General features: G+C 38.3%; 1 protein-coding gene across 1 annotated transcript; it reads left to right on the forward strand.

Annotated features, from left to right (window-relative positions):
• CAND1 (cullin associated and neddylation dissociated 1) lies at positions 1-27771 on the forward strand. Its single transcript, XM_032184953.1, has 15 exons — positions 1-104; positions 3873-4016; positions 15599-15753; positions 17280-17403; positions 17826-18082; positions 18163-18268; positions 18712-18857; positions 19936-20228; positions 20934-21075; positions 21706-23199; positions 23936-24031; positions 25290-25459; positions 25557-25721; positions 25945-26052; positions 27054-27771. Exons 1-15 carry the CDS (start codon positions 37-39, stop codon positions 27276-27278), a joined length of 3693 nt encoding a protein of 1230 aa, XP_032040844.1. The 5' UTR covers positions 1-36; the 3' UTR covers positions 27279-27771.
• The last annotated feature ends 131 nt before the right edge of the window (positions 27772-27902 follow it).

The raw sequence follows: 27902 nt of genomic DNA on the forward strand, positions 1-27902 counted from the left end.
CCGCCGCCGCCGCTGCTCCCGGCCGGGCCCGTCAACATGGCGAGCGCCTCGTACCACATCTCCAACCTGCTGGAGAAGATGACGTCCAGCGACAAGGACTTCAGGTGGGAGCCGCCGCCGGGCCCGGCCCGCCTCGCCTCAGGGCCTCCCCTGCCCTCCCCTCCCCTCTCCTCTCCCTCCCCTCACGCTGAGGAGCGGAGCCGCGGCCTCCGCAGCCTGCGGCGGGTGCGAGGCCCGCGGAGCCCGCAGGAGCGGGGCCTGCTCGGCGCCGTGCGGGACGGGCGGGCCTGGGGGGCCCTGGGCCTCGGCTTCCCGCGCCCGCACGGCTCCGGGGTGCTGCGGGGTGTGGGCAGGGGGGTGCTGGGCTCGCCGTGTAGAGCCTGGGGTGGGAAGGGGCCTCAAAGCCCACCCAGCACCAACCCCCTGCCATGGCAGGAACACCTCCCACCACACCAGGTTGCCCAAAGCCCCATCCAGCCTGGCCTTGAGCACCTCCAGGGATGGGGCATCCACAGCTGCTCTGGGCAGCCTGTGGCAGGGCCTCACCACACTCACAGTGAAGAATTTCTTCCTTATATCCAATCTAAACCCACCTTTTTTACTTTAGAGCCCTTCCCCCTTGTCCTATTCCTCTATCCCCTGACAAAGAGTCCCTCCCCAGCCTTCTTGTAGGACCCCTCTGAAACTGTGTGTGTCCAGAAAGAGGAGTCCAGTTAAGTTTTATGAAGGCGGGACTGGGATATGTATTTTGGAGCTTAGGATCTGTCACCAGACTGTTACTATTTATTGGAGTAACCGTTTGGTTACGGGAGATAAAATGCAAAAGATGTTGTATCAGGTAATGAAATAGCAGAGCAACTAAAAGCCACACAACTAAAAACAACTAAACAACTAAAAACAACTAAAAAAAAAGAGACCATTCACTTACACAGTGGCTCTAACAAACCATTAGCTTAAAGATAATTAAATTTCTTTGTCTGCATTGTGCGTACCCAGGAATTCATGTATGAAGCTTTCATTTGTTACAGAGAGTGGATCAATACAGGTAGGGAAAAGTCGTAGAACACACTTAGTGTTTTTTCCATTTTTGCACCTTTACAGTTCTTAGTTTGTAGTTAAAGGACACAGTTACGTCCAAAGCAGCCTCTTGTTAATATATTAAAATCTAAAAGAAAACAGGCCATGATTAAGTACCCATAGGGTTGGCTTTTGTCAAAACCGTTGAAGCACAGGGCACAGGCATGATAAAAGTATATATTTTTTCTGTCCATCTCTTTCAGGTTCTCTAGTATGATGTTACCAGGAGAGTTTAGGCTAGAAACTTTGGGGAAGAAAAAGAAAAACAACGAAAACTGATTAGTCTGAAAAGATGCAGACCAGAATTGCCTGAGTCATTTAAACTACGCTTAAAAATAGATTCAAACTGTTTTCTGAATATTTTTTTTAGTTTTATCATGCTAATTTTTTTCTGTGAATAAGTGAGCTTTGCATTTAGTGCTTATGGGAAGGATGTCTTACAAAATATTGGGATGGATTTGCTTCTCAGTATTGATTTCCAATGATTTTAAAACTTTTTGCATAAAAGAGAGGCTATGCCTATCAGATGAGGTTGTAGTAAGTTGTTTTCCAAGCTACATGTAGTTTAAACTTGTTTTGTAGTTGCTTTAGGAGAGCGTACTCTGCAGATTACCCATTCCAGGGGCTTTGAACAACCTTGGGATTCTGAAATACTTAAAAATCATAGCAACATAGATTAAAATCTGAATTAGAAACGGTAAAATGAGTGACGATGGACCTCTACAAACTGGCTGTTATGCAATGCTATGTTTTATGAAACCTCTGCATGTATCATGTATTTGCATAATGGATAAAATAGTTCTTAGTACTAGTAATTATAAGTGGATTTATTCTTAGACCGTGTGTATTTGAAGGGGCTCGGTGTAGTTGTCGATACCAGGGAGCTGACTGCAAACCACAGTTCAAGTAGCTATTCTACAGTAAATTCTAATCCACATTTTTTTTTTTTTTTGGATAAACTAACTTGTCTGATGCAATTGTTTGTGGCATTTATTGTGTGGAAACTTCAATTCAAAGTGGGCAGTGATGTAAGGTGGCAGTTTACTTTGGGGCTGTGGGAGGAAGAGGATGGCTGCTCTGAGTACAAGGGGTGAGGAGCTACCGATGCGCTGCTGCTTTGCACCATGTAAAGCTGGTCAAAGGCCACAGCTACACCATTCAAAGCTGTGTTGCTAAATACCAGCTCCTTCAATTCAGCGTTGCCAGTCTTCCCCATGCCACTCTGGGGTTCGGGTATTTTGTTTTTTAAATGTAGGAATCTGTCAGGAGGACTCCTCAGTTGTAGCCAAGCGCAGAAGTGCTGATGAGCTGAGGATGTTCAAGCTCTGCTTAGTTGAGGAAGTTGTCACAAGTAGGTGATGAGTGCATGTGAACTCAGAAGGCTAGGAAATGGGATTTATTGCCCAAGGAAGTGAGGGGAGGCTGTTAAGGTTTAAGAAAAAGAGGTAAATACAGCAGTGTCATGGAGATGGCTTTTAAACATTTTAGTGCTGCTTGGCTTTGTGGATACCCTTATTCCCATCCGATCTGCCCCTTCCCTTTACTTTTCAAGTAGCTTTTTCTCTTGCTCTTCGTACAGGCTGGTGCCTTTCACATCCATCATCTGTTTATGCACACATCTGGTTCCTGTCAGATTACAGGCTTGCTTTGGCGGCACTCTTGGAGTGAATGAAGAATGAGCGAGGGCTTCACTTATCTTAGTTAGAAACACCTTGAGACTGTTAGACTGGAACGGCCGTGTTACAAGACGGGATAAGTCGGGGTCCATTATTTGAGGGGAGTCATCTGGCATTTGTGATGCACGTTAAGATTAGGTGCTCTTGGCTTTCATTCTCAATAAAGAAGTATCGAGCAGGTCAGGCGGTGGAGATAACCTTCCAAGGATGAGCTTAGGCGATGGCTGCTTGGGGCTGATGTGTCGGAAGCCCAAATGTCAACCCTAGTTGTGTAATTAACAGACCATTTTTGTCTGGGGGCTGGGATTGGCATTGGAGCCCCTGGGATTTGTAATTGAGTAAGGCATCTCTGTTACTTTTCTTGAGAAGAAAGGACGCTTAGGAAAGGAAAACAGATTGGGAAACAGACTTTAGAAGGAAAAGAAACAAAAGACATAAAAGAAGTATTTTTGGAAAGTCATTTCTCAGTATGTTCTTGTATTGGTTGGTGTGACGGTGGTATTGAATACTAAATGAACTGATAGGAAAGCTGATTTTGTTTTCCTGATCTCTCAAAAATTAATTTTAGACTTTAATGTCATGCCCTAGATTGAGGACTGGATAAACATCATTGGCCATTGTCTGGCTATAAACAAACCAGTCTGGACAGACAAAATGAAAAATTTATAAATCACAGCTTTCGCTTTTATTTCTCTGTTGATGTCTGTCATATTATTTTTGTGGGAGAATGTTTGAAAAACTGTATTATTCTTCTTGCTTAAGAAAAAAAATGTGTAGCTAGTGAGAGAACTACTTCCAATCTGGGAAAGCGTCAGTTTTCTTGCTGGAGATTATTTGGAGCGCAGCGTAAACACTGGGAGTAAAATTTGGAGCTTTCCTCACCAAGGAAAGATGATGACCTGACTAAAAGTTAAACTGTAACTTAAAATGACATTTTCTCCTTATTTATTTTATAAGTAGAAGAAATGCTGTTTGTATCACAAAGCAGGTAACTCTAATCCAATGTTAAGTGTGGTTTATTTGGTAACAAATAGCGGAAACTGAGAATCTTGAATTGTAGAGCACTGAATGACCCATATATATCCTTTTAGCAATAATTATCTGACTCTCTTTTGTCAGGTTTATGGCTACTAATGACTTGATGACGGAACTACAGAAAGATTCTATTAAGCTGGATGATGACAGTGAAAGGAAGGTGGTGAAGATGATCTTGAAATTACTGGAAGATAAAAATGGTGAGGTGCAGAACTTAGCTGTCAAATGGTATGTATTCTTTCTCTGTGATGTAAAAAATCATCTGTTGACTGAAAAACATAAAAATTTAAAAAATAAAGGAACACTGCTATGCAAAATAAACGTGAATCTGTTGTCCACATAGGAACCTTTGCAGGTTGTCTGCATTAATCATAACTTCTTACAGAACTATCTTTTGTCAACGTTGCAATTTAACATTTGGGGTTTAAGGGGACAAATACGTTGTGCAGTCATTGCTGAAGGTATATGAACGATGTGCTTGTTCTCTGGTGATAAATCTTGAATGCTAAATAGATTTTCAAGATCATAGTTCCTGGATAGTTGCCACATTGATATTTAACTGTGAAAACTACTCCAATACTACAGTACCATGATCTGCCTTCTCAAACAGAAATAACATAACCAAGACTCTGTATTTACCTTTTAATCAAATATAGAACTTGCCTCTTCACTAGCATTTGAAATATTGTGTGAATGGTTTTACGTGCTTTACAGGAACCGCAGATGTTTTATGGGGTCAGGGTGCAGTTACTTGCTTTTCAGAGGCTTCTGTTGGTTCAGTGGTGTTTCTTCCTCCCTTTATTTAACTTTACCTGTGGTGTGGCGTTTCTGGCTGTGTTCCACCTCTTTGAAGAGGTGCTACATTTATTATGACTTTTTGTACTTAATTCTTCTGACTCCTTTTGCCTTCTATAAGGAGGGCATCTCTGTTAAGAAGCTCCTGGTGTTCCTATAAGAATATTTCTTGTTCATGATCTTTTTTTAAATATCCCATCTGATCTACTTGAGTCTCAGGTTCTGTGAATCATGTGTTGAAGTAAATGTACCACTGCAGAGTTTGGGACAGCTTTGAAGAAGTTTCACATTGTGACTAGCTCAGTTAGTTTGTTTCAGCTTGTTCTTTACAATTTGACCCATCACATCAACAAAGCAGAAAATTAAAGCCTGTGCGTACATAAATCTGCTTATATACTTACAAGAGGCGCTTGCTTTGGCTTCTGAAATATTTTATGTGATAACTAAAACCTTTCACAGAGGATCTAATACAAGAGTAGCAAGTTTCCAGCCAAAGTTTAATGTTCTGTGAGCTGTATAAATAATATAATTATCACAACTTTTTCACTACTCTTATAAGAGTTGCAGTTTTGTTGAAACATGTCTCCTGCCAGGTTTTCTAAACAACACAAACCAACATGTTGCTTTTGAATGTGAAGCCCTAAAACGTCAAAGTACCTTGTGGCACAGCTTAAGTTTTTTGGCTTGGAAACAGGGTGCCTGTGCTCAGTCAGAAGAGACACATGCATGAAAAGTATTAAGTAGATTATTATGAAACTTGGCTCGGGCTTAGAGCTGGCTTTTTGTAAAGTAACATTCTGTGGAAAAAAATGGTTGCAGCATACATGCAGCACTCATCTACAATGCATAGCCTGAAGTTACCCTGAAATTCAGATTAATGCACACAGTGTATATGTAACAATCTTTAATGACAAGGTTAGGATTTTGGACCTAAAGTACAGGTAACGTTAAAGACTTCAAAGGAAAGAGAATGAGGAAAATAGATAGCTGCCTGTGTATGTGGGCATGCCCTGTGCTTTTCTTATTAACCATTCTTCCATTTTTAAAGTTTGCTTTGACACACTGATAAAAATGCTTGGATTTAATTAAAATGACAGAATCAATTTAAAGTTTGGAATACTTTTAGAAAAAATCCAAGCAGCATTAAAGAACAGCATTAAGTTTCTTGTAAGGGGACAAGAAACAAGATGAAAAACTTCGCAGGAAATTGTGAGCTTTCATCTCGAATTTGTACCTTGAATGTATCAACATTTTTGGCATCCTGATCACTTGCAGATACACTTTTTTGGGAGGTGGGAGGGAAGGGGATGCAGATGGGATGAGGAGCCAATGACACCACCGTAAAAAGGCACTTTTTTATTCAGGTAACTTAGACTCACAGTATTGTTCTGTCACAGTTTTAAGCCAGTCTAAGCTAATTCTGCTGCTATTCTGATGTTCTCCCCCTCTGTGTCCATTTTCTTGAGTGCATCTGGTTTTGTTGTAGACTGGTTCGGGGAGTTAGATTTCTTCTGGCTCAGCTCTCTCCTCCTACATTCAGATGAGCGTTGGTAGAAACAATACTGGGAGTACAGGATAGGAGATGTTGAAGCACTGCTGAGCTGTAGTTTAAGGCAGTTTAAGGTTTAGTTTAAGGTAAAATCTAAACTAGATTTTCCATCTGCTACAACGCTAGGTAGGAACCTAATTTGTTAATTTAGATTTGACCAGTGTATTTTCCCCTACTTCTTGGTTTTAAAATATTTTGTGTTGCTGTTCTTTATTTGTGTATTCCTGTTATGTGTTTGCTGCCACTTTCAGCTGAGGAAAGCATAAACTGTGTTTAGATTACCTTATTAAATTAAATGCTCTGGTGCTCTTTAGAGACTATCAGCAGGAACTTTCATCAGGCTGATGCTTGATGACCCATTCAAGTATAGATTCCCTTTCATAGGAGTGCCTTAAAAGTACACAGAAAGCTCTGTCCTGCTGAATTTGTATTTGAGACAGCTTTTTTGCGGGGGGAAGAAAGATCTGCAATTCGTTGGGGAATCTTCCAGCTAGGTCCATGGAAGCACTGAATGGCAATGTTACTGATCAGTCCTTAAAAAGGAAAGAATCTCTTCAAGGAGGATTGTTCTTTCACGGTTTGGTTACTGATGCCACTGAACAGAGAAGATTTGAAGTAACTCAGAGCAGTCATAAAGCAATGTTTTTTTCTTATGCAAGTGTAGTAACAAGTAAGTTTTGCCTTACCCACTAATCTCTTTCACATTTGGATAGGAAGTGCTCTGTTGGTTAAAATGCTGATGAACTTGTTTCTCATTATCTCTTCAAAGCACACTGGTGTTTTTGTTTTTGAACCTTTCAGCTATATCATACTGCTTTCGGATAGGATAAAACATGTTTGTCTTTGCTGAACAGCTTGAGAGTTCATGGATACTTGGGTAACTATCTTGCAAGATGGTTGTGGTGTTCTTCTCTGAATCAAAATGAAAATAAATAAACTGATTTAATACTCTTGCATTAAAAATCAACCAGCTTTGACCCTACAGAGAAGAAAGGAGTGCAGTCATCAAACTTCTGTTATTTCAGGCAGTAGATGCAAACTAGGTCAGTTTTTTCACCTTGTCTGTCTTAAGAATATTTTAGTGTGTGTTGTGTTTTTTTTCTGAAGGACTTCTTTGTTCTGATGATCAAAGGCTGTTTTACAGTCAGCCAATGTAAAAAATACTACTGGATGTTCTTACACCATTCATGCTTTAAGGCTAGTTGTGTAGTGCTCTGAAAGGTACTCTGAGCACCTTGTGGTGGCGGGAGTTTTACTGCCTGTAGCTCTATCCAAGGTTACCTGCATCTGGATTAGACAAGCGGTGTGGTTTGCCTGAGTGTGGGCTGGATTGTTTGTGCTTCGCTGCTGGTAGTGCTCGGCTGGCCCAAACTGCCATTAATCACTCCTTATGTTCAGTGCTGCAGTTTAAGGATGAACTGCTTCCCGGTCTGGTAGCTATTTATGGGGCGATACTCTGCCATTAAAACCTGTACTGACAAATTTGTATTGTTTCACGCTAAAAAGCTTCCTGAAACTTAAAATAAATAATCATTCATCGTACATGTATATATCTCAAAATATGAAATAGAAAAGTGGGATTGAAGTAACTACTTCCAGTGATTCCTCCCCTTGTCATCCTGTAGTTTATCTGCATTTATCAGCCTGACTTCTCCGGGCAGTAGTTCAACGCAGGGAACCCTGCCTGATGCTGCGAGTGTGAGTCATTAATGTGAGCAGGATGATGCACATATGTTGTGTGGCTGAGCTGGTTTAGCAGCTTTAAAGTGTTTTGGATGCTGTGCTAATACACTGTTATACATCCTGCTATATTGGTGATTTGAATCAAATACATTTATTTTCCATTTGTGAATTTTAACTCTTCCCTGTAAGTAAATGTGTTTCTTTGATAGCCATACTAATTTCAGCCTACATTTGGTTGTGAGATGACATCCCTCTTCCTAGCAGGGAGGGCATGCTACGAACACTTTTATTTTCAGATGTATATAACTTAAAGGAGATGCTGCTATAGTTGCTGTTTATTTCCATAGACAGCTGAAGGAGCTGTTGACTTTAAGGAAAGTTGGATGCAAATTATTGGAAAATGTGATTTTTCATTGAAAAGGAAAAGATCAAAGAGGACTTAATAACGAAAACGTACCTTCAAAAAAAAAAAAAAGAGAAGTTGTAGTTTTTCTCCTTTTGGTAAGCTGAGTTTGCAACCTGATGCGAACAATAAGGTCCGTAAGTGATATCTCCTGATTTGAAAGGCCAGAAAAGATTAAGGTGTTTTTTACAAATGCTATGTCAACTTTATTGAACTAAACCAGAATAAAGAGGAATGCATAATGAAATGAAGATGCTAACTCAGGTTAAGTCTGGTTTAACGCCTTCTATGGACTGTAATTCCAAGTGTTTGTGTGAGTGACTTCTGTCACTTCAGTAGTTTGTCGTTTTCAGACATTGACAAAAAAGTGTTTACTTAACTGATAATCTAATGTGTCTAATTGACCGACTTCTGGGCTGATTATTTCAGTTTCTCTTTATTTACATTGAAAAACTAAGCAACCTACCCATTATTTTAGGTGTTTTCGCTTCTGGAGCAACTTTTTTTTTTTTTTTTTTTTTTTGGTGGAAATACGGTCTGTCAGTCATTGATGCGTAAAAAGATGGTGTCAGCTGCAGATGCCTGGGATGTGGGAGGTGTATTTTCATAGAGCTGTGCAAATCTTTGCAAACTGCAAAAGCAGGAGACGCGATCTTCATATCAGCAAAAGGAAGGCTGACATTGCCACCTGGAATCTCACCAACCAGATCGCTTTTGATTAATAGAGAGCGAGCTTGCTGTCTTTTGGGATAGCTACTCTGAGGGCTACCTGTAGTTTTGAGATATTGCTGTTATTTGGTTTTATATTAATGTTTCCGTAATTGTACATCTGCTTGTTTGTGCTTCTGTTTACAATACTTTGTTGGGGTATGAAGCGTTATGGATGCAAAATAGTTCCCACAGATTCTGTGGTCACACCTTTCTGGACTGTAGTCTTGACTGAAATGCACAGGGAGTTTACTCTCTTCAGACTGCTGTGGATGGTTGCCATACCTTGGAATTGTGATTGTTTCTGTTTACGTGCTTTGTGCTTGTGCTGCTTGCAAAACAGTTATGCAGTGAGAGTAGAGCAGTGCAGTGGTGCTGTGCATAGCCACTGACTGCCAGCGGTGTGCTCTGGAAGAGGAGCTAGTGATGGGAAAGCTTGGTTGAAGAGTGAAATTAGGTTGTGGAGAAATCTGAGAGCTTTTTGAGCAGCTGGAGAAAATGTTTCGACTTCCAGGGATGCAGTCAGGGATGGCTTGGCCTATCTGTGTCTGAGAGAAAATTCTTGGTGGTAATTTGTGTGTTGGCAGATGCTCATCTACAAACTTGCCAGGGCTTTTGTACTGGGGGGGGAGAAATTGTCCTCGCTCATAGCAGTGTCTAAAAATTACCCTAAGACTGCAGTATTCATTTATCATGATTGAAACAATAACACGACCAGATTAAGATTGTGGGTATGGTCTTCTAAATGCCTACTCTCCGGGATGTAGCAGCTGTGGAGATGGTTAGCTGGAATGTAATGGTGTTGGTACTGCCCCCGGCCCTCAATTAAAGGACAGTGCCAGGTTAGGGCTCGAGTTTTGAGGTTTTTAACCAAGGCTGCTCTGTTAGGGCTGTTTGTTTCTGCAGGAGTAAGCCTGCCTGCTGAAGCAGGTGAGAAACCATTCCATTGCATCTTTGTTTCTGTGCACTTAAAGGACTTCTTTTTATGCCTTTCATCCTGTATCAGTCGGTATCTCAATTAACACTTCTCTTGAAATTACCTGCATGCGGAACCTTCTAGAAATGTTATACCACAGCTGTTTTTATGTTGTTATTTTTAAGATAGCTGCATCTCTGCAATTCATTCTATTTTGCAGAGCATTTTACAGTCTTCCTCAGTTTATGGCATTGGGGCGATCATAATGTATGTGGCCTAATTTGGGGAGTTGGCCTCAGTGTCAGATTTGTTTGAAGATTTGTGCTGTAATAAAAAAAAGTGTAATATTGCAGTGCATGTTTTTGGTAGATATGCTTCATCTATGCTTTTTTTTTTTTTTTTATTCCCAAATTGCAGTTATTTTGAGCAGGCTCTATGACACAAGTAGGGTGTTGGTGGCAGGGAGAGAAACCATTCAGATTACACTCTGTGAAGGAAGGCCTGGAAAGGAGTAGGTACGATTCTCTTGGGAATGAAAGCATGTTCCAGGGCTTTTTCTGTAGGTGCTGTGCCTCAAGTGCTAACGTTTTGATTTCGTGGGGGCAGGGTGTTATGAGTATTGCCACTGAAAGAGAAGCTCATAGGTTTGCCTAACATAGTGACAGACCACTGGTGCCAAGACGTTGGAACTTACTCTGTGGTTACTATCATAATGTAAGTTACACATAGTGCTTGAATGCAAAAGTTTGCTTTATGTAACAGATAAATTATTGCACGTGCTTTTCTTGTCTGCACTTGCTTGCTGCCTTTGCTTCTGTTGGGCATTTCTGATGACAGTTAGCTCTTGCTACTGTGACTTGTGGACATGGGGAAGAAAGGTAACAGTAATGGGGGGCACGTAGAGCAGGCTTTAGGGGTGGAAGGTGTATGTTGTTGCCCTCTCATGTAGAGCCATGTCTGCTAGCTATCCTAGAGTGAAAGCTGTAGATCTCGGGCCTTTTAGTCCGGCTGGAGTCACTGGCTTGCAGTCCTCAGAGTTTAAGCCTAGTCCTCCCATCTAGCTCCCTCCAAAATCTGTGTCTGGTGTTTAGATGGGGCTGTTGGAACGTGGTCTTTTTTAAGAGTGGAGAAAACGGGTGACCAGATCAGGTGGACAATGATTTTGAAGGCCCACAGTCATCCTGTGGTGGGAGCTATATGGTGAAAAAGGGTGGCTTTGGAGTGACGGAGAGGACATAGACAGTAAGAAGTGTGAAAGGTGTAGGGAACTTGGAGCGTGTTTGGAAGCTTTTGTGGCAGGAGTGGACAACTTGATGCTCAGAGACAGGATAGAAGACAGTTTCAGAGGAAATTGGAACATACGGGTTTATATTTACCCTGTAGGTGCTTCTAAACTGTTTTATTAGACTGTTCTTGTCTCCCCCCTTGTAAAGTAGAAAGGACAGTAGCTGCATCCAGAAAGAGGAATCAGTAAAATACACAACTTCAAAATGAATAAATTTATGTTTGACTGTACATTCAGAAGTTAATTCATTAAGGTCTGTGGTGCCAAGTTGCATTTCAGTGAGAAAATCCAAAGCATGTATAGGTTGACAAGTAAAATTAATAGCAGGTAACATTTTGCTGTTGACAGCTCTTCAGAATTGAGGTACGCGTCCTCAGATCTCCACTGCTAAAACAATCCAGAAATTGGTCTCCCCAGCAGTACCAGCAAGGTAATAAAAGCGTGGGGTTGTCTTGCTCTGCCTTGGCAAATACAGTACTGAGCTCCTAAACTAACTTGAGTGCCTGTATGCTGAATCCTGTTGCCTCGAGCCTTTCCTTCTGAATGCGATGGGTCACTGGTGTGTTCCCCGGCAGCTGCCTTCCTGACAGTTTTATTAGCTAGTGGTGAACCCAGGATCCAGCTGTGTTCTTGGAGACTTAGGCTTCAGCTCCAGACCCATTTCCAGTAAAACAAGGCAGACTGCTTCGCTTGTCATCTTGTGTGCTTGTCTCAATACATATACCGCGACTTTTTCCTTTAGATTATGAAGACTCAGCGGTGTTTTTTCAGTCTTAAAATACTTGTGGGTTTTTATAATACAGTAATGTGGGAATTAGATGATTTAGGCTTAAAGTAAGCTTTTGCCTGAGTGGCATATCTTGATTTAGATTTTGGACTATCTGCTTTCAGAGTAATAGTCTTTATTGACAGATGAGTATCTTGCCAGATATCTTGGACAGAATTTCTGCTTGCATGTTGATTTTTATTTCTTCTTTTGTACGGTTGACTTAGTGCCAGTGTTTTTTTTTTTTGTTTGTTTGTTTTTTTAAATATGAAACTTGCTCTTTTAATTCAGAATCACTCTCAGAATCTTAGGAAATAAAGCCAAAGCATTTTTTCCCTGCTGTAATCACTGAAAGGAAATACTTTGCATCTAGATTGCTTGCTTCCAGTAATCTAGTACAACTCGACTATCATGTATTGCGCTTCTTCATTTACTAGCACTGCATGCTGCTATTTGTTACTCGGGGTTTTGCGCTACCATCATCTGGCAACTCCACTATTACATTGGATAATCACATTTATGAAGTTGGAAGTTCTCATCCCACCTTTTTCCCTAGTGTCTTGGGCTTGTTTTTTTGTTTTGTTTCAGTAAAATCCTTTGAAAGGGTAATTTAGGGAAGAAGAAAGTTATCTAGACTTGTTTCAAACTTACTTGTGACCGAGCTGTTCTATTTGCTATAGCTGCTATTTGTTTCTGATCAGTGAAAACTGAATTATAAATTAATACATTACAACTTTTTAAATACTATTTTTTTTCTGACCATGGGAAGACTGTCTGTCTTTCTCCAGGGTTCTGCCTTGACAGTTGACAAGTATTTAGATTAGACAAATACTTCTAGTTGGAAGTTGTTCTGTTGTTAATTATGTTAATCTGTTTTACAAGCAGATGGTGCAATTATTTGTAAAACTTATGCATACTTCAGATGTTTCAGTAATAATATGGCCCTAAATCATTGCAGCCTCAAAAATCTGATGTACTTGTAGTAACTGGTGGCATGGATTTGAAAACTTAAACTTTGCTTCCTTACACTTAATGTTATTTTGATAACAAGTTTGTTCATCTTTTCCTGTAGGGTTTCAGTTTGGTTTCAGCTCTCCAAAGTTAGTGTTTACTAAGCCTGCAGAGATCATTTTATTCTCTTCTTAGCTTTGCTAGAATAAATCTTAATGAAAAGCAGATGTATGCAGTATTAAAGTTCAGTGCAGGGAAAAAGCTATATGGAGGCATCATATTTTAACATAGTCCTAATAGAATTGGTTTGCAATTGGCTTAAAGATGCTCCTTTTCCTGCATTTGTTCATACACTTATTTCCATATGCTTCAGTTTTATATCTGTGGTTTGTAGAGTGGTTGTCTGTGTACATTGTGTACGGTGTTGAAGGGCAGATTTTAAAAAAAAAAAAAAGGATTTGGATCCTCCCTTGTGATCTGCAGAAACATCCCTGGCTTCTGGCTCTGTTGGTTGCAGCAGGAGGCTGCTGCAGCTCTTGATGCCACTTGATCACTCTGGCGTCTCAGCAGAAGACCACACAGACCTGATGAAACCCTTCCACATCATGTACTGCGAGTTGGGTGCTAACTTACACAAAAACGGCATCGTGACAAAGTTTAAGCTTCTAAAAAATGCTTCCGAAATAATAACCTTGCTCAAGTCTAAGTCTTTCCACTTCCTGAAATCATAACCCGGTGAGGTGAGCCCTTCATATCAAAAGTCATCTCACTCATCAGAGTTCACACTGAGGGTGCATGTAGAATCTCTTGAAAACCTTCTGTGCTTTCGTATTGTAGCTCAGGTTGAATTTGATGGTGGTGCAAGCTGAAGCATGTATCATAGGTGGAAAAGCATTCAGATGCTGCTGTGAATCAGGCTGTAGGATTTTCTTGATGGGACATCTGGATCAGCTATAAAACATAACCCGGGGAAGGTCTGTGCTCCAGACCAAGACAGAGTGCTATCCACTATCCCTTTAATTGACCTGGAAGAAAAACTAGTGTTTTTCTTGAGATGCATCTTGTGTTTCTGTGAATTCTGGTGAGCTACACTTCTAGTTCATGGTTCCCATGTTTTCTGTAGATGGTCCTCACTACTGCTGTCTCCATTTTTGCCTCGAGCCATTGCTTGTTCTCCTGTGTGGCTTGTATGCAGTTCCTTGGTCTGCAACCCTTGCTTTTGTCAGGGTCAGTCCAAAACTGAAGCCTGCAGAAACTTACTAACTCGAGCTTCCTATTGCATCTCACCTCGTGTTGATGTTACATTAGGAAGCGTGCTTTGGGTGTAATGTGATAGATTTCCCTGCAGAGGGAGAACAGCTGGCAAGATCATCATGCAGAAGCTCGTAGAACAATGGAGCTGTGTCTTTCAGAGATGTTACTGTTTGTGCAGGTTGACTACTGTTTTTTAATGGAACACACAGCTTAAAATACTCATTCTGCAGAATTTGACATGTTTGTTGTTAATGTAGCATGTTTGGGGGAGTGGAATTAAATTAAAAGAATTGGTCAAGTCTTTCAAAACTGATTTTCCATTTCTGAGGTGGTTTGAAGGCAGGTGTTTTAAAAGTTTAGGGAGAAACTAGGTAAGCAAACCTGGAGTGGAGAGGGAAAAAGAGTGAAGTCTTGTTCTTATGGAGCCTTTTCACAGGTGAATGGAATTGTAAAGTAACTTATTTTTACAATGTAGTGTTCCTTGTTTTGCTAATATAACTTTGGTGATTGTGGCCAAGTGCTTACACTACCACTTTTGTGTTAGAGAAAAACTAATTGTATTGTGGTTCTTGATGTTAGTTTTGATTAATTTATGGGATCTGCTGAGTACTGAAATCATGTCTTTTTTCATAACTACTTTTATTGCATAGTGGCTAATAGATGTAATCAGATCATGTATTGTATAGTAATTAAACACAGTGAGAAAATGCATTAACACAGCAAGAACGTGGGAATACTTTTGATACCAGTACAAAGCAAAGAATAGCAGATGGATGGCAGCATCCGAGGCCATAGAGAGACAGATGAACTAGACTTCACCAGAGACCTGCAGCTTCAGTGTTTTGAACAAATGGGAACATTTGACTAGAGATATAAAATTGTCCTGATTCTCAAACAGAATAACTAAACCCCCCAAATTTGGTGATGTTTTTTATCGTTCCTCCAAGTGCAGTGTGTAAAGGGGTGCTTGGAGTCTGTAAATGAAGACCAAGTCATTGATTTTTAGTTCACTGTTTGCATTCAGTTAAGGCACTCTGAGACAGAATGGGTCTGTCAGACCGAACCCAGGTGTTGTCTAGAATAAAGATGCAGTAATCAAGAAGTTTGCTTACTTGTCCAAACTGTGTGGACGGACACTGATGGTCAAACGCATGAACTGGTGTCTCTGGCTAGGTAACTTAGTTATAAATCTGGGCATTATGTATGATGAAGTTAAGAGGGACTCAGACTTTGAGACTGTGAAGCAGAACAGTTACACAGAAACTGTTTCCATCAATGGATTAAAAAAACAGATGAACTAAATCAGTAGTTTGTTACTAGATCTAAGGTGAGTTTATCAGCCTAACCAGTTGAAGGTTTTTGGGTTTAAAAATTCTGCTTTGTATTGCTACCAAAACCAATCTAAAAGTTTGTGACTTCAAATAAAATAGTGAAATAAAATGAAGGATTGAGGGTTTTATTTAAGGTTACAAGCCTAATACCTTTCTTTTGTTTATACAGCCTTGGCCCTTTGGTGAGTAAAGTAAAGGAGTATCAAGTGGAGACCATTGTAGATACACTCTGTACAAACATGCTTTCAGATAAAGAACAGTTACGTGACATTTCAAGCATTGGCCTTAAAACTGTGATTGGAGAACTCCCCCCAGCTTCCAGCGGTAAGGAGCTTGCTATTCAAGATATTCTTCTGTTTCTTCTGTGACTGTACTCACAGATTTTGCTGGTTTAAAAAAAATTTTTTTTTTTTTTTTTTTTTTTTTTTTTTACTGAAGAATTGTATGGATGGGGAAGATTAACTTGCAGTATGCAATCATTGGTATAACAAATCGAGTGTAAAAGCTCCTATCTTAATAACTGTGTGGTGGAATGTTTCTAGACTCTAGTCACAGATAGATCTCATCTTGCTTTTTGGTTGATAGTATACTTTTAAATTGATTGTAACTCATTTTTCTTCAGTGATCTGATTTCTTGTCTCAGTTTAGGTAAGTGTTTTGGAATGTACCCAATGTTTCTAACAATTGCCTGCTAAATTAATGCAGTGCTTACCTGCAGTTTTAAATGAGTGCAGTCTTTACTCCAAAGCTGATGTTAATGATGAATAGCTCATCACTGTGGTGTTACATTTTTATTCAAGTGGTTTTCTAATACTGTAGGTTACCGTATGAATGAGAATAGAAAAGTGATTAGAAAGGTTTTGGACATGCAGTTTTTAGAAGCTGAGGTTTCTTAAATTAAAAAACAAAACACCAAACCCTCTGATTTTGACATCCTCTATTGGAAGTCCACAAGGAAATTATGAATTTATCAGGTAGTGGTGAGATGCAAAAACTTATAAATAAATAAATCACTTGAAGCTTTTATTATTCTTTTATATGCCCACATAAAACAAAAGCAGATTTTCAGCTGCATATAAGGCTCAAAGACAGCAAAATCTTTCAGTATAAAAAAAAACAAACTATATTTAATACAGGTTGGAATGATATTAATTACACATTTAGATTGCAAAAATAGGGTTAAAACAAACAAACAACAGAAAACTTAATGCAAATGAAGATGAGTGCTTGCTATTGGGAAACATGAACTGCTTCACAACATTACACTAAACAATGCTGGGAGTTGTGTGTATGGTGGAGGGAACCTACGTAGATACAGTGAAGAAATTTTAACTTGAATTTTAAAATACATTGGGTATATATTTTGTCCTTTTTTTTCAAACGTTGCAGCAGTATTTCAAGTAGATTTAAATACCTTCTTATGCAAAATCATTCTACAATCCTGTTTCATTTTACAGCTGTTTTTTAGAGGTAGCTTTATCTACTTCTGTGCTTCCCCTTACCTTTTAGTTACTCCTTTATTTCTACCTATATTCCTTTTACTTATTGCTCTGGACTGGTCTTGGTCTTCACTTTCCTTTGCTTGCCCTGCCAAAAGCAGTGTCCTTTCTGTTGTGCTCACCTTCTGAATCTAAAGCTATCCTACTCAGTATGTTTCTGTGTAGTCTTCCAGTTCTAATGCAGAGCATAATACTTTACATTAGCAAAGCAACTGGCTGTTCAAGCTTGTTTTGTTGGGTGTGAAAGCTTCTTCGTATTATGTTCAGCTTCTCATAGTGACAAAGGATATCTGGTGTTTAAAACCTGTATTTTCTCATTGCGAAAACGCTGAGGTTTTGTTGTACTTTCAGGTTCTGCATTAGCGGCTAATGTTTGCAAAAAGATCACAGGGCGTCTCACTAGTGCTATAGCCAAGCAGGAAGATGTGTCTGTTCAACTGGAGGCGCTGGATATCATGGCTGATATGCTGAGCAGGTAAACATCCCTCTTCCGAAATGCTGGTGAATGCTGATAAAATACTCCTTAAAGCTTGAACTTTTTAATCTTTCAAATATTACATATAAATTATTTTAAGTTAAGTAAAAAAAATATGGCAAGATATTAAGTACAGATGAAGCCTCATTTTCAAAAAAAAGTGAATGTATTGAAGATAAGTTGGTTGATAAACTGATTATTGCTTCATCTTCTGAGAACTGTAGCTTTAAGCTAATTTTCAATGCTTGTTGCTTTGAAGGTATATTTTAAACTCCTTTGTTGTGTTTAAGCCTTTGGAATGTTTAAAAACTTAATTGTAATCTCTGTGATGTTTTGAAAATATTTAAAATAATTCTGGTAGAGTATATGAACAAAGTTACCTAGATTCAATTGGTTTGAGTTTGTGTTTTGTCTGTTTTAAGGCAAGGAGGACTGCTTGTTAACTTCCATCCTTCAATTCTGACCTGTCTGCTCCCCCAGCTGACTAGCCCCAGACTTGCTGTGAGGAAAAGAACCATCATTGCTCTTGGTCACCTGGTTATGAGTTGTGGCAATATGGTTTTTGTTGACCTCATTGAACATCTGTTGACAGAGCTGTCTAAAAATGATTCCATGTCAACAACTAGGACCTATATACAGTGTATTGCTGCTATCAGTAGGCAAGCAGGTCATAGAATAGGTAAGAAAATTACATAAATTATCTGTAACTAAAAAGTTCATTAAATGAGAATAATAACTTTGATAATATTCTTTTATCAGGTGAATATCTTGAGAAAATAATTCCTTTGGTTGTAAAGTTTTGTAATGTAGATGACGATGAACTACGAGAATATTGCATTCAAGCCTTCGAATCCTTTGTTAGGAGGTAAGTAATTCTCAGGTACCTGTGTGATGTACCTATGTGTTGTGTACTTTTTGTTTGTAAGTGTCAACTGGTAGTCTCCTTGGTACAATGTATTTTTGCAAGCTTTGAGCTGGAACTGTTCCTATAACTGTCTTAAATGTTAAGCAGTATGCTTAACACATACGTCTGCACTTCATAAACTGTCTACTGTGCCAGGCTGTCCACTGCTGATGAGGGATAAAAACAAAAACTTGATATCCAAAGGCATGTCTTGGTCTTGTGCAATCTTCCAGTCTAATAGTTTGGGTCCTTTCTGAAGTACAGATTCAGATGGATGCATTCAATGACACTTGTCTTGGCTATAACATCTTCAGAGTGTAAGATGTGATAATTTCATCTTCTAGGTAGAAATGTTTAAATTCTTGTAGGTAATTTCACTTTACTTTTATTTCTGTACTATGCAGATGTCCTAAAGAAGTTTATCCTCATGTATCTACTATTATAAACATTTGTCTTAAATACCTTACCTATGATCCAAATTACAATTATGATGATGAAGACGAAGATGAAAATGCTATGGATGCTGATGGTGGTGATGATGATGATCAAGGTATGTTTGGTTTTTGGTGAGGGGGAGAGAAAGAGCCTGTGAACTTGCAGTGGTCTGAGAAAATGGGTGGTATTGCTAATAAGTACAAGTATTTGAATGGCTTGTATATTTCTGAATTCATTTTTTAAGATGTGTTTAAAAACAGCATATGAACTCATTTAAAAATAAATATACAATAAAAGTACTGGATGTTACTGCTGGAGATAAATACTTCCAGTGGTGAATGTAAAGTACAAGAGAAATACTTTAAAATACTTTGAAAGATGGAAAAATGAGATGGTAAAAGCTAGCAGCATCTAAAATGGATGATTGAATTGAAGTAAGAAATGTGTTGGTTAATGAATTGAAAATACATATTTGTCATGGGAAAGACTTCTTAGTACTTCCAATATATAAAATATCATTATTTAATGCATACAATCTAATACATTGAAAATTGAAAGATACTCAGTGTTTTTCTGTTAGGATAAATGATTTTGACTGAAAAATAGAAGGTATTTATTGTTAATATTGTGGCTAAATTCTTTGCGGTATATAAGGCTTATGAAAACTTGGATACAAATAATCTGAACCCAGAGCATAACATTATTATTACTTTAAGATTGAATGAGCTGCGTAGTTGTTGCCTTAGTCAATTTGTATTGCTTATTGTATGTTTTCTGTGGTCAGTTTGGGTATGATTTGGTTTGATGTATTCCTAGAAAGAACCGAATAGAATAATTTGTTGAATCTTGATCAGTTAGTAGCTGTTGCATTGTTGATTATGTCATGGAAAAAGAAGAACATGCTTTAAATCAGTAGTCAGGCTGTAAATGTGATGGGAACCACCTTGTCCAGTTCCCAGCTTAAATAAATACATGTGTAAGACTAGTGTGAGAAAATGGTAGAGAAAATAATCAGTCTTAAGATTTAGGCAGTTCAGAAGCCTTTTATGTATGGTTTGTAACGTACTTTTCCACCTGTTACTTTGGAGTGCCTCACACAAAGAAACAAAGAGTGTTTTTATTAATTGTTTAAAATAAAACTTGATGCTGTGATTGTCTAGATCTGAACATGTGCATTTTTTTTTTTTCCTAAGGGAGCGATGATGAATATAGTGATGATGATGACATGAGCTGGAAAGTGAGGCGTGCAGCTGCTAAATGTCTGGATGCTGTTGTTAGCACACGACACGAAATGCTTCCAGAATTCTACAAAACTGTATCTCCTGCTTTAATAGCCAGATTCAAAGAGCGTGAAGAGAATGTTAAAGCAGATGTCTTTCATGCATATCTTTCTCTTTTAAAACAAACTCGACCTGTGCAAAGTTGGCTTTGTGATCCTGATGCAATGGAGCAGGGAGAAACACCTTTGACAATGCTTCAGAGTCAGGTTGGTCATAAAATTTTTGTTATCTTGTTGAAGACACATTGAAGTTGTCCTGTTCATATGGATAGCTCCTGAAATATGCTGTGCCATACTTTTGTCATTTGAAGATTGCAAATTATTACTGTAGTACTAACAGAGAGAGTAAGCCCGGGAACTGGCCTAGAACAGTACAGCAGTCTTGAAAACAAAAATTACTAGCTCATGCAAATGTGTTTAGCTGACTTTTTCTTTACTCTCACCTGTAAAAGTCGTATGACCTATGTAGTTCTGTCACCTTACCAAAGCAAAGTAGTTCTTTTGTGTGCTCTAGAACGTAGGCAAAAAGTCTACCGATAAAGATAAACAACGTTTGCTACAACGTTTTATTTGCAGAATAAAAAGGGTAGTGTCGTCAAATGGCATTTTCCTTTTTCTAAGTTTTGACTAGAATTTGACTAAATTTTCAGTTGTTGCTCTATATAGTCTTATTAGTGCAAACCTAATTTTTATGTGTTTCATCTCACCTTTTGAAGTTAAATTGCTGTTTACCAATTGCTGGTTACCAATTATTTTAGAATCTTCATTTCCTACTGTTTATATAACAACTCCGATTCTGTGGAGAAATCAGAAATAGAGAAAGATGTGTCCTAGCCTTCTATATCCCCCAGTGATCAAAGGTGAAAGAAATGTCAGCTACTGAATCAATTAACAGATGTGTGATGGTTACAGGTTCCCAACATTGTTAAAGCCTTGCACAAACAAATGAAGGAGAAAAGTGTGAAGACCCGTCAGTGTTGCTTCAACATGCTGACTGAGCTAGTAAATGTATTACCTGGAGCCCTAACACAACATGTTCCTGTACTTGTACCAGGTATGAAAAACATACTATTAACCTAAAGATTTACTGGCAACTTGGTTATGAAGTTTCTAAATACAAAAATCTTCAATGTGCTTTTTACAAAAGCTTTGAAGTGTTGTTTCTATTTGAAGAAATTGGCAACATAATCAGCTACTGTGTGAATACTGTGTGAAACCATATAAATATTTTAGTGACACATATCCATTAATCTTGAAAACAAGCGTTGGCTGTAAGTTTGACATTTTTCTTCTATATTTTGATGAAAAGTTGATTTGCCTCTCGTTGCAAGATCAAACGCTGCCCTCTTACATCAAAAATATTGCCCATATTTTAGCTTTTGGAGCCTAAAATGCTGACTTTTGAAGTAAAAAGGAAAAGTAAATTTGGAAAAGTTAAGGGTACAGGTTACCTTTATAATTAAGAAAAGACATCACAAACCATCAAATGGCCCAGGTCTTCTGTGCAGAGAAAGTCTGAAAAGTAATTGTTTGAATAAAGTGGTGAAAGGGGCTTAGAAGCATTCAAGAAATGTTTTCCTGCACCCAACCTGACACAGTTACAGCTATCTTTGTTCAGAAATTTTGAAGTGTTCTAACAGAATATAAATACCCTAACCTAAAAGTACATTTTTCTTTCTTCCAGGAATAATTTTTTCACTGAATGACAAATCAAGTTCTTCTAATCTGAAGATAGATGCTCTGTCCTGTTTGTATGTGATCCTCTGCAATCATTCTCCCCAAGTCTTTCATCCTCACGTTCAAGCACTGGTACCTCCAGTTGTAGCTTGTGTTGGAGACCCGTTTTACAAGATAACATCAGAGGCACTTCTGGTTACCCAACAGCTTGTGAAGGTCATTCGTCCTTTAGACCAGCCTTCTTCCTTTGATGCTACTCCTTACATCAAAGATCTCTTTACTTGTACAATCAAGAGATTAAAGGCTGCTGACATTGATCAGGAAGTGAAAGAAAGGGCAATATCTTGCATGGGTCAAATAATTTGTAGCCTTGGTGACAGCTTGGGTACAGACCTGCCTAGTACACTTCAGATCTTCCTAGAGAGACTGAAGAATGAGATCACTCGGTTAACTACCGTGAAGGCCATGACACTGATTGCTGGTTCTCCTTTGAAGATAGATTTGAGACCAATCCTTGGGGAAGGAGTTCCTATTCTTGCTTCTTTTTTGAGAAAGAACCAACGAGCTTTGAAACTGGGTACTCTTTCTGCTCTAGATATCTTAATTAAGAATTACAGTGACAGCTTGACAGCTGCCATGATTGACGCTGTCCTGGACGAGCTTCCACCTCTTATTAGTGAAAGTGATATGCATGTGTCGCAGATGGCCATCAGTTTTCTGACAACACTGGCTAAAGTATATCCTTCCTCCTTGTCAAAGATTAGTGGGTCCATTCTCAACGAACTTATTGGGCTGGTGAGATCGCCTCTACTCCAGGGTGGAGCACTTAGTGCCATGCTAGAATTTTTCCAAGCTTTAGTTGTGACTGGTACAAATAATTTAGGCTATATGGATTTACTGCGCATGTTAACGGGTCCAGTGTACTCTCAGAGCACAGCACTTACTCACAAGCAGTCTTACTATTCCATTGCCAAATGTGTGGCTGCCCTTACTCGAGCCTGCCCCAAGGAAGGACCAGCTGTTGTAGGTCAGTTCATTCAAGATGTCAAGAACTCAAGGTCCACGGATTCCATTCGGCTTTTGGCTTTGCTTTCTCTTGGGGAAGTTGGGCATCACATTGACTTAAGTGGACAAATTGAGCTGAAGTCTGTAATATTAGAAGCATTCTCTTCTCCTAGCGAAGAAGTCAAATCAGCAGCATCTTACGCATTAGGCAGTATTAGTGTTGGCAATCTTCCTGAGTATCTGCCATTTGTCTTACAAGAAATAACCAGCCAACCTAAGAGGCAATACCTTCTTCTTCATTCCTTGAAAGAAATAATTAGCTCTGCATCAGTGGTTGGTCTCAAGCCATATGTTGAGAACATCTGGGCCTTACTTCTGAAACACTGCGAATGTGCAGAAGAGGGTACAAGGAATGTTGTTGCTGAATGCTTGGGCAAGCTTACTTTAATAGACCCAGAGACTCTGCTTCCACGACTCAAGGGATACTTGGCATCAGGTGAGTAGTAATAACTCATGTATATGTTGTAGCAAATGGCCTTATTCTATATGTTAATAAATCGTTTTGTTTTTGCAAGTGATTTGCAAGTTCTGTGATACTCCTCTTTTACTCCCCCTCCCTGCTTCTGCACCAAGAACATGGAGCTTAGATCCATTTTGCTCTAGGAAGTTAGTCATACATAACAGGAATTACTTTATAATCTTTCTTTTGGTATGAGTATGGTATTTTAATTATGTTACATTCAACAAAGCTATAAACTTAAGTGGAAGAGCATGGGCAACAAAGGGACAGCAGTGTTTGATAGACTAATTATAATGCATTGACATTTTAAAGTAAACTACAGTATTCCTAATTTTGGACGAGAATTCTAAAATTTGTAAGTATTAAGAGGAATCACTGTATAATTCATGAATCAGTTTCACATCAAGAACTGTAATGATGTAAAGTAGAAGTGCATCATGAAGAAAGCACAAAGGAAAGTTGCTTGTAGGCTTGTGTGAGATGAATTAAAAAAGTCTAATATGCTCATTACTTGAATTTTCTGTGACAGAAGATGTTTATTACAAATATTATGTTGTTGCCCCCTGTTTAAAATGCAACACCAGTGCATCTGTGGAAGTAACATTGCACTGCAAGTAATAAGTAACATTTATTTTTCAGCGTTCTTAGGAGTATTAAAAGCTTTAGTTGTGCTGTTTTATTGTTACGTACTCATGATTTTATTTCATATTAGGATCCTCATATGCACGAAGTTCAGTGGTTACTGCTGTTAAGTTCACTATTTCTGATCATCCACAACCCATAGACCCACTCTTGAAGAACTGCATAGGTAAGTTCTTTGCTTTTAGTGACAACCTCTAAGTTTTCCAGTGATTAAATTGCATTTAAAATGTTTTCTTTGTGCTTTCAGAAGAAAACATTGTGTAGGTACCAGAAATAGCTGCTAATGTTAGCTGTTGCAACAGTTATCAGGTGCTTCCTTAATAGGCAGATGTTTGTATTAATTCTAGCATGTTTGAATTCTGAGTAGTAAAAGATATGTGATAAAAGTGGTATGTATTGAAGCTGCGATGGGCAAAGAATACAAAGAGTTAGGGTATTTAGGATGGTGCCTAAAAGCTGATTTCCTTTCCCATGCTCTTGCTGAATTATAGCAGTTTGTTGTAGTAAGGTACTGTCTTTAACCAGAAGGGTAGTTGTGGAAATGTTTGACATTGTCACTTAAAATATGTATATACGTGAATGCTGGGTGACTTGTAAATGTAGATCCTTGTGATTCTGTAGTGCTGTGTGGTCTGAAAGTTATTGGGAGCATGTGTAGTTATTACAGGGATTGAGTAACCAGAGTTTTGATTATGAGGGAGCTTTGCAATGCTCATTTGTATGATAGTCCTGTAGATTTGTTTAATATGCTATGGTGAATGATAGTTTTGTAGTGGATATGATTACACTGTAAAATCGGTACAAAGCTGTGTATACTGCTGAATGTAATGAGGAGGGGAAGATTCATCTCTTAAAAACAGTTTGGTAGAGAGCAAGTTTTTTTTATTTATGGTGAAGGTGTTGTCAGCTGCTGTATGTTACTTCCATCACTAACCTTAAATAGTTTTTAATAGTATATAAAGTTGGTTGATTATGCTTGTGGGTTTTTCCTCCTGCTGTTCCTCCTCCACTGAAGCTGCCATGCCCCTTTGGTTTCTGGAAGTATTTACTAAGTATTGAATACTCATACAGTCAAAAACTATTCGGATGTAGTACTGCAAAAATCTTGTTTAGTTTTGTTTAAAAATAATTTTCAGTTTTCTTAACCCCTTTTTTATTGTGGTTATGGAGTTTACTTGTTTACAGCCTTCTGTTTTCCTCCTTTTTAAATTTTCAGTTCTTTTAAACATCGGGGATGAAAACGATATATTCTTGCAGGCATTTATTTTACTAGGGCAGTGCTATAGAACTCCAAAATGTCCAGTCTGAAAATGTGCTGAGGGTGGGGTGGGCTGAGAGACGTGTTGTTATATTTATATGTACTGAGTAGGCTTGTCTTCTGGTAGTTTAGGAATGTGTTGATCTGTTTCTGTACACAATTGCAGGTGATTTTCTGAAAACGTTGGAAGACCCAGATCTCAATGTCAGGAGAGTAGCCCTAGTGACGTTTAACTCAGCTGCACACAATAAACCATCATTAATAAGGGACCTCTTAGATACTGTGCTTCCTCATCTGTACAATGAAACGAAAGTCAGAAAGGAACTGATCAGAGAGGTATGTTAACTAAGAAAAAAAGGGCTAAATTGACATAAGTAGACTTGGTTATTCTAAATACATTACTTCTTAACTTTAATTTTGAATTTGCCAACAGGTGGAAATGGGACCATTTAAGCATACAGTTGATGATGGGTTGGACATAAGGAAAGCTGCTTTTGAGTGCATGTATACTCTTCTGGATAGCTGTTTGGATAGACTAGATATATTTGAATTCCTGAACCATGTTGAAGATGGCTTGAAGGACCACTATGATATTAAGGTTAGCTGTCTTTTTTTTTTGTGTGTGTACACACAGTGACTCAGTAAAAATATTTTAAATAGTGTATAGACTGAAATGGTAAAAATACTACTTCATATGTTTAAAGAAGTTTTAAATAGCTAAATATTTAAAGTGTTGCTGTTAAAGGTTACACAGCATTCTAGGAATTTCTCTTCACATGCTGAGCATAACTGATTTTGGGATTGTTTTTCTCTCAAACTAGATGCTAACCTTCTTAATGTTGGTGAGACTGTCTACCCTTTGTCCAAGTGCAGTACTGCAGAGACTGGATAGGCTTGTTGAACCTTTGCGTGCTACATGTACAACTAAGGTATTGTTTTAAATTTTAACTTTTGCTTGTTAATTACTTAGTATTATCTTACAGGAGTATAAACAAATTTGTGTATGAAGAACAATTCTGAGAACTAGGTGTATTGCTGCAGCATTTCTTGAATTGCAGTTCATAATTTGCAATAGGTAAAATAATACAAATAATATGAGCCCTTATGTGTGTTACCTTTCCTTAAATTACAAATTGAAGAGTAAACTCGTTAAGCTTCTTTTTAAAATCCTCTACTTCTTTGACATTCCTTTTATGCCTTAAAAATCTAGCTGCCACATGAACAACTTGTCTCATTTCATTATAAATTGTGAAAGTATTGAGGGGTTTTCTGACTTCTGATAATTGTTATTGCAGTCAAAAATCGTGTGCTGAAGGATGGAGGCTGTGTAAAGGGGTGCTGTTTTTTTCTCCTTTTGTCATTTATGTTATGAGACTCTTGGTTCTTGGCACAGTTGGTCTCTTCCTATACCTACTGTTGTCTTGATCCACCTACATACTCTGATAGTGATTTAATGTTTAATTTACTTTTCTTCAATACTGTAATCTGTTATTTTTTGAGTCAAGAAATTTGCTTTTAACAATAGTTTGTTTTTATCACTGAAATCAAACAAGACTAATCAATTTTTTAATAAAGGTTAACTCTTTTCAAAAAATTCTATTCTCTGGAGGCTGGAAGTGTTAATACCATTTCAGTGTTGTTTCCTGACCATAGCTAGAGGTTGGCTGCTAGAATTGTTTTAATTTGATAATTGTCTTGGTAACTCTCAGCTTTTTTTTTCTGCTTACTTTCAGTGTTCAAGTTTCAGTCTGTTTTTAAACTGCTGGTAAAAAGTCTGCTAAAAAGTACACATTTTAAGACCTTTAAAACTATTGTGAAAGTTGTCCAAAGCTATGGAAGGAAGTAGATCTTCATAAGCTGTCTGTGTTAAGGTGGGTGTAGAGGGAAAGTTGAGCTAAATCTTCAAACAGCTTCTTTTTTTTTTCTGTAGGTCAAGGCAAATTCAGTGAAACAGGAGTTTGAAAAGCAAGATGAACTGAAACGATCAGCTATGAGGGCAGTAGCAGCGCTTCTAACCATTCCAGAAGCAGAGAAGAGTCCATTAATGAGTGAATTTCAGTCACAGATAAGCTCTAACCCTGAGCTGGCAGCCATCTTTGAAAGTATCCAAAAAGATTCATCATCCACTAACTTGGAATCAATGGACACTAGTTAGATGTTTGCCCAAAATTGGGACCATTATGTTGAACCATAAGATGCACTGAATTGACAGGTTATGAGTAAGAAACAGAAAAAGTATCTAATCTACACATTGTTCCACTTTATTTACCTTTATGGAGACAGTTGGCTTTTCCCATTGTTGCTTTTCTAGCATTTATTCCAGAAATGTATTTCCATAATCCAGAGTTTGTTAACCACTCTTGTTTTAGTGGATTTGGCCACATTTGGGAATTAAAAGTTGACGCATGGTGTATGGAAATAGGTTCCAACATCCATTTGCCCTGTAACATTTAGGATTAAAATGTTAAAATTTTGTGACCATGATTTTTTTTTCTTTTATTCACTCTCTACTTGTAAACAACAACAAAAAAGGTGTGTGTGGGGGAAGGTGGGAATCAAGCATCCAGGTGCACCATGTTTTTGTATAACTTTTTATTCGTTTTTTCATTTTGTTTCATCTTCATAAATTGGTTTGGCTGGCAGATAAATTCTGTGTAAGATTTATTATATTAAAGAGAGGGCTTGGGCACAGTTCAAAAAAAAAAAAAGCAGACATAAATGTCATTTTTAAAGGTGTGGGGATTAAAAAACAAAAATCCTTGTGCACACTAATTTTGCA

The sequence above is a fragment of the Aythya fuligula genome, chromosome 1 (assembly GCF_009819795.1).
Source record: "Aythya fuligula isolate bAytFul2 chromosome 1, bAytFul2.pri, whole genome shotgun sequence".
Taxonomy (NCBI): Eukaryota; Metazoa; Chordata; class Aves; order Anseriformes; family Anatidae; genus Aythya; species Aythya fuligula.

Bases quoted from the DNA above. Each gene is read 5' to 3' on its own strand.
- CAND1 (XM_032184953.1), top strand. From the start codon at position 37: ATGGCGAGCGCCTCGTACCACATCTCCAACCTGCTGGAGAAGATGACG. The intron at 17,404-17,825 runs GTAAACATCCCT...GTCTGTTTTAAG, and splicing joins ATGGCTGATATGCTGAGCAG to GCAAGGAGGACTGCTTGTTA. The intron at 20,229-20,933 runs GTTGGTCATAAA...TGATGGTTACAG, and splicing joins TGACAATGCTTCAGAGTCAG to GTTCCCAACATTGTTAAAGC.